General features: G+C 36.8%; 1 protein-coding gene across 5 annotated transcripts in view; it reads right to left on the reverse strand.

Moving 5' to 3' along the window:
* Nucleotides 1-296: 296 nt before the first annotated feature.
* Nucleotides 297-15,135, reverse strand: part of LOC141394336 (alpha-N-acetylgalactosaminidase) — a 386,219-nt gene continuing 371,380 nt past the window's right edge. For all 5 annotated transcript variants that reach the window (XM_073968601.1, XM_073968600.1, XM_073968603.1 and 2 more), the window contains one exon: nucleotides 297-581. In XM_073968601.1, coding sequence (XP_073824702.1) covers nucleotides 453-581 — 129 coding nt within the window. In that variant the 3' untranslated portion in view covers nucleotides 297-452. The remainder of the gene's footprint in view (nucleotides 582-15,135) is intronic.

Here is a 15,135-nt window from a genome sequence, read left to right on the forward strand (position 1 = left end):
CTACATCAAGTCAGAATGAATCTTCGGATGCATTTTTTGGTCCATGCCCAATGAGATTTTCTTGGGTTGAATGCCTATCTATACCTTACCTCTGTTTCTGAGCTTCGAATTAGTAATGTGGAATTTAGAAATGAGAAGACCCGTGGAGTGACATCTCTGGAGCAGCTTAAACTCTAACTTTTTGAAAAGGTCAACATATCTGTCGTAGTACAGGAGAGCTTAATGATCTATAGAAAGGGAACCAAAAGTATAGCTTACCTATTAGGCAAGCTTCAATAGCATGAATGAATGAATTGTTTAAAAGGACCAAAGAGTTTATTCCATTTCACTCTTACCACAGCTATATTTAACGCCAATTTTGATTACTTACATCTATCAATATTATTAACATTTTAATAAACAACTCAACATAATTTATATACATATACATCTTATAAATAAAAAATATACAATTAAGAAATATGTCTCATTTCACTGCGTTGAACTTCCGCTTTCAACATAACTACACCAGAGGGATTAACCTTTACTTTTATTTTGGTATTACCGTGGAGTATTCCATAATCGACGTTTTCGTACAGATCCTAGAAAAAGAAGAAGCAAAGTATATTACAGAAGTATTTATTTCAATACATTTCAGAAAGAGTAGTCACAAGATAATATTTAATAATAGCAATTTACAATTCAAAAATAGTTATTTTCCGTCTCATTTCTTCTGATTCATATTCATTGAGGTTTTAAGATTTTAAATGGTAATCTTTCCTTTCTCTGACGGACATTGTAGAAATTTTCCTTCCATTGATGCTTTTCAAAATTGATAATCGTCCCTGTTCCATATCTTTATCCTAACGCGATCTTTCTTATAACATTCTAATTACTTGGTAAAGTCGCATACTTCCGTTTTCTGAGGCCGTATTCCAGAAAATTTCATGAAAATCGGTGCAGTCGTTTCGGAAGCATAATTTTTTGAAAAGAGCAGATGTGGTTGGGGAAGTTGCTCGACCACATCAAAAATTCATAGAAATGTACATTACCAAAATCGTGAACATTTTCTGCAAATTTCATGAAAAACGGTTTAGTAGGTGGTCGAGTGACCTGGTGGATGAAAGATACCAAACAACGGCCATATAACCGTTGCTCTGCCCTAATATCAATATTGAAAGGGAGAATATCTTTGGCCCAACAGTCGGGACATTCAGTCTCCACAGTGAAACATCTGACAATGGTAGTTAGCAGTACCAGATTTATAAGAACACCTGGTTCTCTCCAGGCAAGAAAACAAGAAACTAAATTGATCACATTGTGATAGATGAAAGACATTTATTAAGCGTGTTGAATGTACGATCGTTCCGAGGGGCAAACATAGACTCGGACTTCTTGTAGCAAAGGTACGTACACAATAAAACTTAGCAAATAAAGTACGAAAAGACACAACTCGGAAATTGGATATCGGTAAGCTGCAATCACACGACACAAACAAGGAGTGTGGTGCTGCTTTCGTAGAGAAAAATTACGGCATACTACCCTACAGTCAGTAGCAACACGAGCACGAAAAATAATATGAAAAATAAAGCCGTAAAGAAACTGAAACGTGTTCTAAATGTATTTAAAATTATACCCTTCGTGGCGGACTTAATCAATTATATTTCAACAACTTAATTTATAGACGATTATATTTCCATATCTGAATAAAACACCATAAATAAGTAACTTCGAAAATTCCGGCACGCGAAAGAAATAAATCCCGGGATTTACTAAATCCCGAAAAAACCCGGGTTTTCGGGATCGCCATCCCTACACAGTTCCAATTCCATAAGATGATATTGAATGTATACCACCCGTCAAAGATAAGATAAAGACAGCAATAAACCGGCAGAAGAATAATAAGGCAGCAGGAGCATTTGCGTTAATGAATGACGTAATAATATGTTTCTGTTGCAATATTAAATTTATAATATTAGGCCTTAACTAATGTAAATATTGTTTTGAATTAGGGTCTCTAGAATTGTCTTGCTGTTAATATTAAATAAATATTTAATCGGAAATTTGTCTGTGTGCCCTATCCATCGTTCCTGGATTTCTAATAGGCAGGCAATAAGATAAGGATTTCTGTGTGGATCTACAATCAATCAAAGAAAAAGAATAATTACGTGTAAATTGTTGTAAAAAAATTAGTTCTGGGTAAAAAAGTAGAGAAGTAAAGCCTGAAAGCAGTGGAGCAGCGGTTTTTGAAATAAAGGATAAAAGGATCTGTCAATGATATTGTTCTAAGTCAGATCAACCATGTTAAATCGTTTACATCGGGGGCTCAGGCATGGATAAAGATGAAAGAATTACATAAACCGAGAGGACCGGCACACCAGATGTTATTCATGAAACTTTTGAATATGGAAAGTCTGAATGAAGTGGACGTGCAATAAAGTGAAGAAATTTTGGTCATAATTTTGTTAACAAGCTTGCCGAAGAGTTACGAAAACTTTGTGGTTGCGGTAGTTTCACATTGAAGGCGAAACTATTGAAGGAAGAGCAAGAATCCGGGATTGACGCAATTGGTAGCCAAGCTGGAGAAACGCTCATGCAAGTACAGGAAAAGCAGTTTAAAAACAGAAAAGAACAACGCCCAGGCAAAGGCAAGATTAAAAATAAAAACGCCAAGAAGTGTTATAACTGTGGTCAGCCAGAAAATTTTGCAGCTATGTGTACTCAACCAAAGAGAGTTGAGAGAGGTTACTGCCTTACGACACAGTTACTGGGAGCTAACAGCACAGAAGATTTAAATGAATGCAATTTGTGCATTGATAGTGTATCGACTAGTCATTTTTGCTATGCGTGAATTATTTAAAACTTATGCCAAGAGGATGTGATATTGTCAAATAATAGATTTTTATCTTGAAGAACTAAATCTGACTTTAAAAAAATATGTTACATGTTACGTCTATTCCGCATTATTTTATTTCGGTATCCAGACAGCGGCACAAAAGTGACTTTAAAAAAATTAACAGGGTTTAAAATGCTAACACCATATTAGCAAAAGCACCGAATTATTGCAGCTTTGCCTGCTAAAATTTCTTCGAAATATGTTTAGCAACAATGAACAAAGGCAACATGTAGCAACAAATTTCACAAAAATATTGCTAGCGATGCTGATGCTATTTGACATTGTCGCTATAATAAAATAACAACGGACACGCATACTCATATTTTGCAGCACACATGATCAACACATATCAGAAAAGAGAATAAGCAACAAAGTTTCAACGGCTTAGCCAAGTTTTCAGCAAACAATTGTTTTTGAGATCAGGGTTACCAGTGTAATGCATTAAAAATCACGCTATATTTAATTCCACTTTTTCGTTTAAAGGACATGTGAATTTTTGTTAATGCCGTTTAATATATATTTTTTATTATTTTTAAACAATAATAATTACTATTTTTAAGTTCTACCATATGATGAAGGCATTTTGACATTAAATAACACGTTTTTATACCCTCCACCATAGGATGGGGGTATATTAAGTTTGTCACTACGTTTGTAACTACTCGAAATAATCATTGTAGACCCCACAAACTATATATATTCTTGATCAGCGTGCAATTCTACATCGATATAGCGATGTCCGTCCGTCTGTCTGTCTGTCCGTCTGTGGAAATCACTCTAGCGTCCGAACGGATTGACGTAGGTGGATGAAATTTTGGGAAAATCTATTATTTGTACGTAGGACCTTTGGTATTGAAAGCGGGCTATGTAGATCCACGCTTTCGTATAGCCCCCATACAATATGACGCGTGACGCGTCGTCGTTTTAAGGAATTTTTAAGATATTTGTCCCATTTTACCACCGAATTGGTTGTAATTTAGTATTTTGTGTCTCCAGAGGCCAAAAAACATTCCTACCAAAGTTGGTTTATATAGGTCCACGTTTTGGTATAGCCCCATATAACGTCCCATATAAAGTACGCGTCATTTTAATATATTTTGAATGTATTAGTCCCATTTGACAACAGAATCGGTTGCAACGTTGTATTTTGTGTTTCCAGAGGCTAAGAAACATTTCTACCATAAAATGTTTATATAGGTCCACGTTTTGATATAGCCCTCATAGGACGATATCTCCCGATTTTCGGTATTTGGAAGGTTTTGGCCTCATTATCACACCGATATGGCTGAAATTTGGTATTTAGTCTTCGTTGGGGGTATACAACTTTCCCCCAGAAATTTGTAGGTACAGGTCCGCGCCATCATATAGCCCCCATAGAACGGTAACTTCCGATTTTCGGTATTTTGAAGGTTGTGGCCACATTAATCCACCGAAATGGCTGAAATTTGTGGTGGAGGGTATAAAAAGTTCGGCCCGACCGAACTTAACGCTTTTCCCATTTGTTTATTACTGCGTTGGCAACACTACTCACAAAAACATCGGTCGGTTGTATATGTGCTTCGACGATTGGTCAGCCGACTGCTAAATATGTAGCGTGGTCGTCGATTATGCCTAACGAAAAAAAGATTAGACGTAAAAAACGAAATAAGTAAAAATGTACAAAAATAAATATGCTTTCGGTTGCTTATATAGCCGTGTGTGTCAATATTGTGTAGCAGTTGAAGTGTACAAGTGTACAGCTAATGCTAATGTTTTTTGATGCTGGCTTTTAAACCCTGAAAATTAATTAACAATTAATAACAGCTTTTAAAAAGAACGTTATGTACATATATAAAGGTGTTAGAAAATCCCAAAAAAAGTGTTATAACGTGTCGCGATTAAGCGAAGATGCCATAAAATGGCACAATATATTTGGACATGTAAATTTTAATGGTTTCAAAGAAATGATAAAGGATAAATAAGTGATTCGATTGAGTGTGTTACGTGCGCGAAAGGAAAAATCTGTCTGAAACCGTTTCCTTAAACGTGTGAAAATCGTGCTAAAGAACCATTAGAGACAATTCACAGTGATCTTTATGGTCCCATAGTCCCAAGGTAGGCTCGCGATTTTTTGGAACATTCATAGACGAATATTTGAGATATTAGCACTTATTTTTTGAAATCAAAAACGAAGTTTTCGGCACATTCCAGAAGTTTAAAGTGGAAATTGAAAAACAAACGTGTAAACGCTTCAAATAGTCAATAGAGAGTTCGATGAATTTCTACAAGAAAAGGCAGTTGACGGTTCCTTATACGCCACAACATAACGTTTTTGCCCAAAGAGCTAATCGGACTTAACCTGTAAACGAAGTAGTTCGGGTTTAGGTAGGCTTCAACTATAAGAGTCCGATAGGGAAAAAACTGAAAAAATGGGAAGTATGACTTTTGTAGATTACCCTACGGATTAAAGAACGCCCGAAGCAATAGATGACGTGTTAAGGGATCACGTTGGGAAGAGATGTTTCGTCTATGTTGGCGATGTCATCATATTCTCAGATAGTGAACAACAGCACTTGCACGACATCGAAGTGGCATTGAGAAGCCTTTTTGACGCTAATATGAGTGTCTCTTCGAAAAAATCAAAATTCTTTCAAACCGAGGTAAAATACATGGGTTTTGTAGTTTCCCAGAGCGGAATTAAAACAAGCTCTAAAAAGATGAAACTATCAGAAATTTTTCCGAGCCCACCACTTTAGGGGGCTGAGATCATTTTTAGGTTTGGCGGGATACTACCGCTGTTTCATAAAATACTACGCAAAGATAACAAAGCCCCTTTCAAACATAAGGCCGAGTCACGGCATCGCACACGAAGAAAATAAAAATTGACTTTAATGAAGAGAAGAAAAATGCCTTCAATAGAGTAAAGGAAATACTTGCATCTGAGGATGTAACATTAACATATCCGGATTTTCAAAAGCCGTTCGACTTAACTAGGGACGTTTCTTCATATGCATTAGGTGCTGTCCTTTCACAGGAAGGAAACCCTATTACTATGATCTCCCGTAATCTATTAGTTGGCGAAGAGGATTATGCCACTAACGAGCGGGAACTATTAGCTCCGGAATTACCTTTACGGTGTGTCAAAACTGAATGTCTTTACTGACCATAAACCGCTGACCTTTGCAGTTTCAACAAAACCCCAACTCGAAAATCAAAAGATGGAAAGCGTTACCCATGCTTCAGATCCATACATAAGTACGGGTAGTATCAGTGTCTGGTATAGTGTAAGTTTTGTTGGACGAGAAATGGTTTTGCTTTTAAACTGTTTACTTAGGCCAAAGTAGCATTGTTGGCCAATATTATTCTTCTCTTTATTTCAAAGCTTATATTGCTAGTTTTATTTATGGCGGTGCCGAGGTAAATATAGTCATTTACTACCTCAAATTTCTAATTATCAAAATGCACATTTGGTCCGAGTCTACTGAACAACTTGCGTGTTGACAGCATAAACTTCGTCTTATCGTCGTTGACTGCCACACCCAAGTTGGCAGACTCTTTTTAAATTTTTGCAAAGGTGGCTGTTACGGCTCGCGTTGATCTACCTATTATGTCTATGTCATCTGCGTATGCAAGCAACATCTCTCTGGCCGTATATAGAGTCGCATCTCGTATGACCTTCTCCAGCAAGATGTTAAATAGGTCACACGATAGTCTGTCACATTGTCTGAAACCTCGTTTTATGTTGAAAGGCTCGCAGAGGTTTTTTTCCTATTTAAACTGCTGATCTTGTGTCAGCCAATGTCATAGTCGAATTAGTTTTGCAGGGATGCCAAACTCAGACATGGCTTGAAACACCTTTTCTCTAATTGGGCTGTCAAACGCGGCCTTGTAGTCGACGAACAGGTGGTATGTGTCGATCTGTCTTTCGTGGGTCTTCTCCAATATTTGGCGCAGTGTGAAGATTTGGTCAATTGTCGACTTACCAGGTCTAAAACCACATTAGTATGACCAAATTATTTCATTGACCATGGGTTTTAAACGTTCACATAGTATGCTCGACAACACTTTGTATGCGATGGGTAGGAGACTTATGCCTCTGTAATTTGCACAAACCGTCTTGTCTCCATTCCTGTGTACGGGATATAGTAGGCTGTGGTTCCAATCGTTGGGTATGCTTTCTTCCTGCCAAATGATGCATACTCCTTATCAGCATTTCGCCATCGGTCTTGAACAGTTCGGCGGGAAGTCCATCAATTCCTGCTGCCTTATTGTTTTTCAGCCGCTGTCATAACATCGCTTTGGCTAGGTGGTACACATTCAACGTTGTCATTTACGATTCGTTCTGGGGTATCTTCATCGCCACCCATATTCGATACCAAAAGCTTCATAAAGTGCTCCTTCCAAATTCTCAGTACGCTATCTGTATCAGTTACCAGATTCCCTTCGTTATCTTTGCAGGTGTTTTACACTCTGGTAAAATTTTCGGACTTCATTCTGACTCCTGAACATCTCGAGTTTCCCACGCTCACGTTTTTCTTGCTCCTTCTTTTTTCTCCTCTCTCCTCTTCTCCCTATAAGTTTCTTTCGCGCTTCGTGTTGCTACTGAATGCAGTGTTGCTCTGTATGCCGCGTTCTTCTCTTCTGTAGCTTTACGACACTCCTGATCATACCATAAATATTTAGGTGGAGGTTTTTGGTACCCAAGTGTAGATTTTGTGGCAGTCTGAAGGGAGAGGGCTATTCTTTGCTACTGCGCTTCTACATTATCGGGACAAGGAGTACTGTCTTCCAGCATGCTGGTCAGTTTAACTTGGAGGAGTAGGCTTGTGCTGTCTTTTGTGTTTGCAGCTTCTCGACATCTAACTTCCGTCCTATGTTAGATCGTACTTTTTCCGCAACATTAAGACGAGTTCGTACCTTGGCTGCTACAAGGAAATGGTCCGAATCGATGTTCGCACCTCGACGAGTGTCTTCCGTCTATCACAACATGATTAATCTGATTTTTTGTTTTCCCATCTGGTGATATCCACGTAGCCTTGTGTATGTCGAGGTGTTGGAACCTGGTGCTGCTCACTACCATGTTTTCTGCCTCTGCAAAACCAATCAGCCTCATTCCGTTGTCGAATGTTACCTCATGAAGGCTCAACTTGCAGACCGTGGGACCACATATATATTCCCTACCAATTTTAGTATTAAAATCTCCTAGAACAATTGTTTAAGTTCGATACATTGGTTACGCCAATGTATATGTTCGATATGTTAGCGCTATTATGCTGACTGGCAACTACACTTGTTGTTTAACTCTCGAAGGAGTCACACTCCTATTGCAATCATTTCGTTGTCGATTCATACGAAAGGTAATGTTTCTCATTCGCAGAAACCCACCAACAATAAACACTCAAAATCAGGGTTTCGGAGTCGAGGTATTTTCGGCTCGACTCCGACTCCGACTCCAGGCGAGTTTTTTTCACGACTCCGACTCCGACTCAGACTCCGGGTCGACTCCGAGAGTGAATTCCTATACCACTAAAAATAAATAAAATGTACACAAAATTGTAATTTTTTCCTATATTTTGGCCTATATAGGCTAATATGTTAGTTTTTCCTTACATATTCACATTCGAACATATCAATACTGTTTCTGCCGAATCTTACATTGACAAATAGCAAAGTTAGAAAGTTTTTGTCGGTTTTTCTTTTTTGCACGAGGATATTCTGGACGGAATTCTTCCGCGTGAGAGAATCTTTAAAATATGTGAAAATGATGGGGTAATAGAAATCGTAAGGACTATATGCAATAAATACTATATGCAAATCACGACCAAGTTCCAAACTGGATGTAAGCCAACAATTTATTGTGCTTATTCTCAAAAGGAGACCCCCAGTTGTAAAGAACAATAAAAGCCATTTTTCATGATTTTCTTTTCCCGAGAAAACTGCTCAACTTTTTGGCAGGATTTTTTCTTCATCTGAAAGAGAAGAATATTACAAAGTTTTGAGGTCATCTACGAAACCTTGTTTTTATTAAAGCATTTTGCGGTGACAACTCTATCTCGAAAACTATCTCGAGAAAAACACAGTTTTTATGCTGCATACACAATAAAATAAATTGTTCCCATCCAACGCTCATACTGAGGCAATATTGTTTCGATTGACTTAGGAATTTGACCACATATTATATGCTAATTATACTTTCTACTTTTTTCTGAAATTTATCACTTTTACCCGATCCTTTCTCATGAAAACTCTATGATTATGTATTTCATTGAATTTCGTATATGCAATTGATTGTGTAGAAAACTCGGATACACATTAACTATATCTGCTCCTGGCGGACAGATCCGGTTATTTGAATGTCTACCTCTAAAGCCCTCATTGAGTGTATAATGAATCATAGAAGAAAGATTCACCGTTTGTCAGACTTCTGAGTTATAGTGGGATAAAACTGTCGTTAACCAACAACAAATTTGTGATGCCTAATTCAATAGATTATGCGAAATTTACCGAAATACATAAACATACTGTTTTTTGAGAAAGTAATGGGTAAAACCGATAAAGGACAATGAAAACGTGACAATGTCGATTTCTTGGATATGGGAAACCCACATATAATTTTCGGTGGAACATTTTTGTAGAAAATTTAATTTTGTTTTACTTTTTGGGTTCAAGAACAAAAACGACATGGAAGAATCTGAGCTAGGACAGCATATTTGACAGAAAGGTTCCTCATTCCATTTAACTGAAAACATGTCATATAAAAATGATGAAACATAAATAAAAAAATCATCAAATAAAAAAAAATCATTATGTCATGACTCAGAAATTTCAGCTATGGGATCCTTTGGGGTTCTCAATTGGGGCTTTAATTCCCAAAATGAATTTTCCTCCCCCAGATCGTAACTTCCATTTTGTGTCACAGGGTATTCGGTAAGATTTCCCATAGAGATCACAATGTCTTTAATAGAAGACAAGGATGACATCTCATAAAAAACAAGATGAGAATACCAATAGACCTTTGTGAGAAGACCAGTAAGTCTTCTGACGAAAGAGGTTAAAAGTCCAGTCATAATTCGATTGTCATAGAACTTTACTTTTGTTTGCAAAAATCAATTGGACCAACCAAATAGGGATGAATAGGCTACACTTCAAAGGATAGTAAATACCCTGTGAATTGTCCTTTAATTCAGTACAATATATAATTTACATATATATTTTCTTATACCTTTCTTTTAAAATAAATAATGATTTTTAAAAAAGTTCTTGTTTCAAATTTAATGTTATATTTCTATAACGTGGAAAAAATTTTGCCCGGAGTCGGAGTCGAGTTATTTTTTTCGACTCAGACTCCGACTCCGACTCCAGCAAAATTGCTCGACTCCGACTCGTAGACTCCGACTCCGACTCCGAAACCCTGCTCAAAATATTAGAAACTGACACACTTGTTTTTGTTTTGTCTTTTATTTCTTCTCTTTTCATTCCTGAGCTATCGACTCTCAGTGGTATCACGCCAACATTTTGATCCATGCGAGCTGGATCTTTTTGTCGTTTTCTTGTTGTTGCCCGCAAATCAAATCGCCTTTGAAAGAAGAGAAGAATCTTGGATACTTGCATTAGTTGTTGTCCTTACAACAATATCCTATCGTCATCACAACACCATCTCCCATCACCATCAATTGGATTACATCAATAAAACACAGGTACGTAAATCAGTTTCTGTGCAAAAATTGAGCAAACCAGCGAGTGTTGTTGTTTTTGAATTCCAAGTCATTCCAAGTGGTATCACGTCAACAACAATTTTAATGTCATGGCCAGGGCAGCGGTAATATGCTCTCTCTAGGCGCTCGTAGAATATATCCTTGGTCTGTTCGTCTTTCTCTTCGATCGGAGCATGGGCGCAGATGAGACTGATGTTAAAAAACTTTGCTTTTGTACGGATTGTGGCAATTCTCTCATCAACCGGAGTGAAACTGGATACAAGATTTTAAGCCTCCGGTTTATCATTAATCCAACACCTAGTCATGCTTAGTTTCATGGCAGCTATAAAACATTGCGTAATCGTTTGTGATCTTTACGTCTGCCCGATTCCGTCGCACTTGCTGTAAGGCGATAATATCAGTTTTGTACCAGGGACGTTAAGCTATTTTAAGGGGTTATTGCCACTTATAAGTATCAGAAAAGCCATTTTCATGCATTTTTTATAAGAAATCTATTAAACCTTGAGTTACCTTCTAACTTTTTTTGTATAATCTTTCTGATGCCCGCCTATATAGCACTGTTTTTACTAAAGCAGTTTGCGGTACCCACTGTAGTTCGAAAAAGAATAAACCGATCAGCATATATTTTTGTGGGATCATTACGAACCTAATAATCGTGTCCATTATCGAAACGGAATTAAAAAAATCAATTTTTGAAAATTTTGAACAGTTAAAATCAAAATTTCGGTTTAAAAAAACCGACTCCGTCAGCAGTTTTTTAAAGACTCTCTCGGTTAAGCACATGGTTTATGTGTATAATAGTCACAAAAAACATATAAAGACCGGAGCATCCGTTTTCGAGCTACAGTGGACACCGCTTTCAAAAGTGCCACTTCGAGGAAAAGACGCTTTTAGATTCTATGCTACATACAGAACACAATAAATGTTTCCCTTCGAAAGCTAATATCTCCGTAAATTTTTGTCCGATGGACAGGAAAATTTTGACACATATTCCATTCTACATGTTCGATTTTTCGAATTTTATATGAAATATTGGTACAAAGTATATAAATTCAATAGAAAGAATTCATAATATTTAGGATCTTAGCCTAATTTTTAAGAATATCGGCTGCCGTTGTCGTTGCTATGTTTCCAAATGAAAACATTAAGAAAAAATTAACAGTTTCGGAGATATGGTGCGAAGTCTATACAAAGTATATAATTTTTAGAAATATTATAAAATTTGAGGTAATAATTGTAGTTTTTCCAGTTCAATATTTGTCCAAGTATTTTATTCTGACCCTTATCTACAAATTTGCGTCAGAGGTCAGAAGAAGATTTGCATTGGTTTCAGGGACATATCCCCGTGTTGCTTTAAATAGTCGATAATTAACAATGTTTAGTGGGGGCCATAAAATCCAAGCTAGATCTGACTCAACAAAACGCAACTAGGGCTTTTGTACTTTGGGTCTGTACTTTCAAAAAATCCTCACTACAAATTGTTTGCACAAGATTACCTTAAAAATGCTGCATAGTGTTATTTACCGGAAGAGATAGAGTCTGATACCCCGGTTACACTTAACCGGATTAACCAAGTGGGTTTGGATTTCAAATGTCAATTCCATTACGCAAACGTCAAATAAATCCTCTCGAAGTGGGTTAACCCGGCATAAAACTATAGTGTAACCTGTACTATGATTCAGGATTATTTTTTTACTTTTAATATAATGTTAAACAAGAAGCATTATATTTTTTTATTCTTAATTGTACGTTTAGTAGTTTTTGGACTCGATGACAAACACTTTGATGGACTTAGTTCTATATAGTTTTGACAAATAACAATCGATCCTTATTGAACCCCACTTAATTATTCGCTAATAGTAAGCTAATTCATTTTAGAAATGGATCTTATTTTGAGAGACACTCCTCTCGATAGTTACCGCGAAAAATAGGATATCGCTGTAAACAAGACTACAAAATGTCCAAAGGATCCTCGAACAATCTTTAAACTGCAGTTATGTTAGACTTGTATGAGTGACCTGAAGATGTTGTCCAAACATATTCTCTTGGAACTTGATGTACTTTTGGAAGTAATTTTGCGAGTGGACCGAGATAGTCCACATTAGGTTCGATTTTAGACCGAATCGGTTAGTCCATTCGACCATTTTATTGAAAATTGTTGAACTGTTGAACTGATATGACCTTGGGGACAACACATTACGAGATCCATAACTTGGACCAAATCGGTTGATCCGTTCGACAGTTATCATGAGTTTCAACCTGCCAGACAAACAGAGATACAGACAAATGGACGGTGGTAAGTACTTCCATCATCTCCAAACATATTTATGTGGAGTCTAAAATCATTATTTTGATGAGACCTATTTGCATCGTATTCTAGTGTATATAATCTCGTAACCTTAAAGTCTGAGGCTACAATTAAACGTCGGTGATGATAAGGAAAAAAAAAACAAGTCACGCACAAAAATGCATTTGTCTTCATTATTTTCTCATACTGTTTAGCAGCAAATTTGTCTAAAATAGAATAACAAAATTTTGGCGATGGCAGTAAAACAAATGTCTAATTCGCTTTCAAGATGTAGTCCACGAAGGACCGACCCTTCATACATTGTATCCAATAGACATTTTTTCATATACTTCCATTCCACAGTGGTCCCACTTGTATGGGAAGGTGCGACAAAAATATTTATAATCGTCGGATCAATCTGATTTTTTCAGTATATGCTAAAAATAAGTAAAAAAATGCTATAGCCAAAACATCATTAATATGGGTCCAGTTTTTCCTATAGCCCCCATGTAGCGGTACCGGTATTTTGAAGCTTTTGTCTACATTTTCGGCGTTAATTGGCTGTACTTTTTTATTTGGGGTTCCCAATGGTCAAAAACCTTCTGCGCCAAAAATTGTGGTCTAAGGTCCAGGTTTCGGTATAGCTCTCATATTACCCGTTTTCAGGTATCTTGAAGATATTATCAAAATTTTGGGCCCGAATTGGTTGTAATTTGCCATTTCGAGTTCTCAATGATCAAAAACCTTTTTTAGGACTTGGAAAAAACCCACAAGAAAGTATTATAAAAATGTGATTTCCAGCATTTTATGCGAATAAAGTGTAAAATTTTTTATGTAAAATTAATTAGAAAACCTTGTACTAAAACTTCCATTTCGAAAAAAATAATTTTATCCTTTCAATTTTGAGTTACTTGCCTTGTAAGAAGTCACAACCTTACTGATGTTTTTAAAGTTTCTAAGAGATTATACGCAAATGTCAACTTCTTCTGTATTGTTTTGTTAACTAGTGTTATAAATTACAAAAACAGTGCTGGAATACTAAAATATAATATGTTTAGAGAAAACTAGCTAAATTGTCGCAGAGATTTGCTGATATCGATTTTTGTCGCAGGTTGGGACCAGTGTGCATTCCCACAAAACTGAACTCGTTATTTTTGTTGTTACAGGATGAGTTTTAAGCCTCGAGAGCTCTACATAGTTCGAATATGACATTAACTTGGAGTATATTCATTAAGGAATTCGCATTTGATAGTGGAATGATATGACATGAAGAAGTAATTCAGATTTCATTGGAAGTTTCTCTCAAAAACAGCATACAAACAAAAAATTTTTAAATATTTTCTTACAAAACTTGTTAATGATGTACATTTTCTGTTCAGAAACTTAAGAAAATATAAGTTTTAATTTGAAATCTCCAAAAATACAAACATTTTTATGAGAAAAAAATATAATAACTAGTTACAGCAGCTTAACAAATTTTGTTCGACCAAACCATTTCGGGGGGGGCCCGGGCCCCCCGTGCCCCCCCCCCCCCTGCGTACGTCCCTGTTTTGTACTTATTAAGTACATCCGCCAATGCGAAACTGCACCTACTCTGTAGAGAGTCCTGACATTTCAGGTGCATATTCGGAGATCATGCTCCTTAATACGTTTGCGGGGGTCGTCAACTTTAGAGGGGTTTGTTTTTCTTCTTTTTCTTTGTTTTTTCATAGTAAGCTGTTTTGACGGGGTGAAAATCCAAGTTTTTATCGTTCTTATGTGTGAATGCGCGGCACGTATTAGCTCACTACCGTTAACAGGCGTTAAAGGCAGCTCCCCAGGTGACACCACGGGGATGTCAGTGTCCAATAGAGATGAAAGAGGGACCAAGATAAGTCCTGGGCTTTGCCATGTTAAAGCCGGTCAAGACCGTTCCTTGGTATCATTCATCCCCTACGTTACCCGATGGAAAGCGTTTACTAATGAATTCAATGCGAAATTTATCTGTAAACCGGGAAAAGAAAACATAGTCGCCGATGCATTATCTAGACAGTACTTAAACAACATAGATGATTCGAGTGTTGAGACAATACACAGTGAAGAGTCATCAACCAACACCATTGAGAGAACCGCTAAACCGATAAATTGCTTCCGTAATCAAATACTTATAGAAGAGGGCGTGGAACCTAAAAGGAGAACATTCATTATTTTTGGAAAAAAGTCGAGGCACCTAATTACATTCCAAACTAATGATGATTTTAATTCAACTCTTACAAGAGGATGTAAAGGTGGATGTAGTG

The sequence above is a fragment of the Musca autumnalis genome, unplaced genomic scaffold, assembly GCF_047663935.1.
Source record: "Musca autumnalis isolate F117 unplaced genomic scaffold, ASM4766393v1 scaffold_2, whole genome shotgun sequence".
In the NCBI taxonomy this organism is placed as follows: Eukaryota; Metazoa; Arthropoda; class Insecta; order Diptera; family Muscidae; genus Musca; species Musca autumnalis.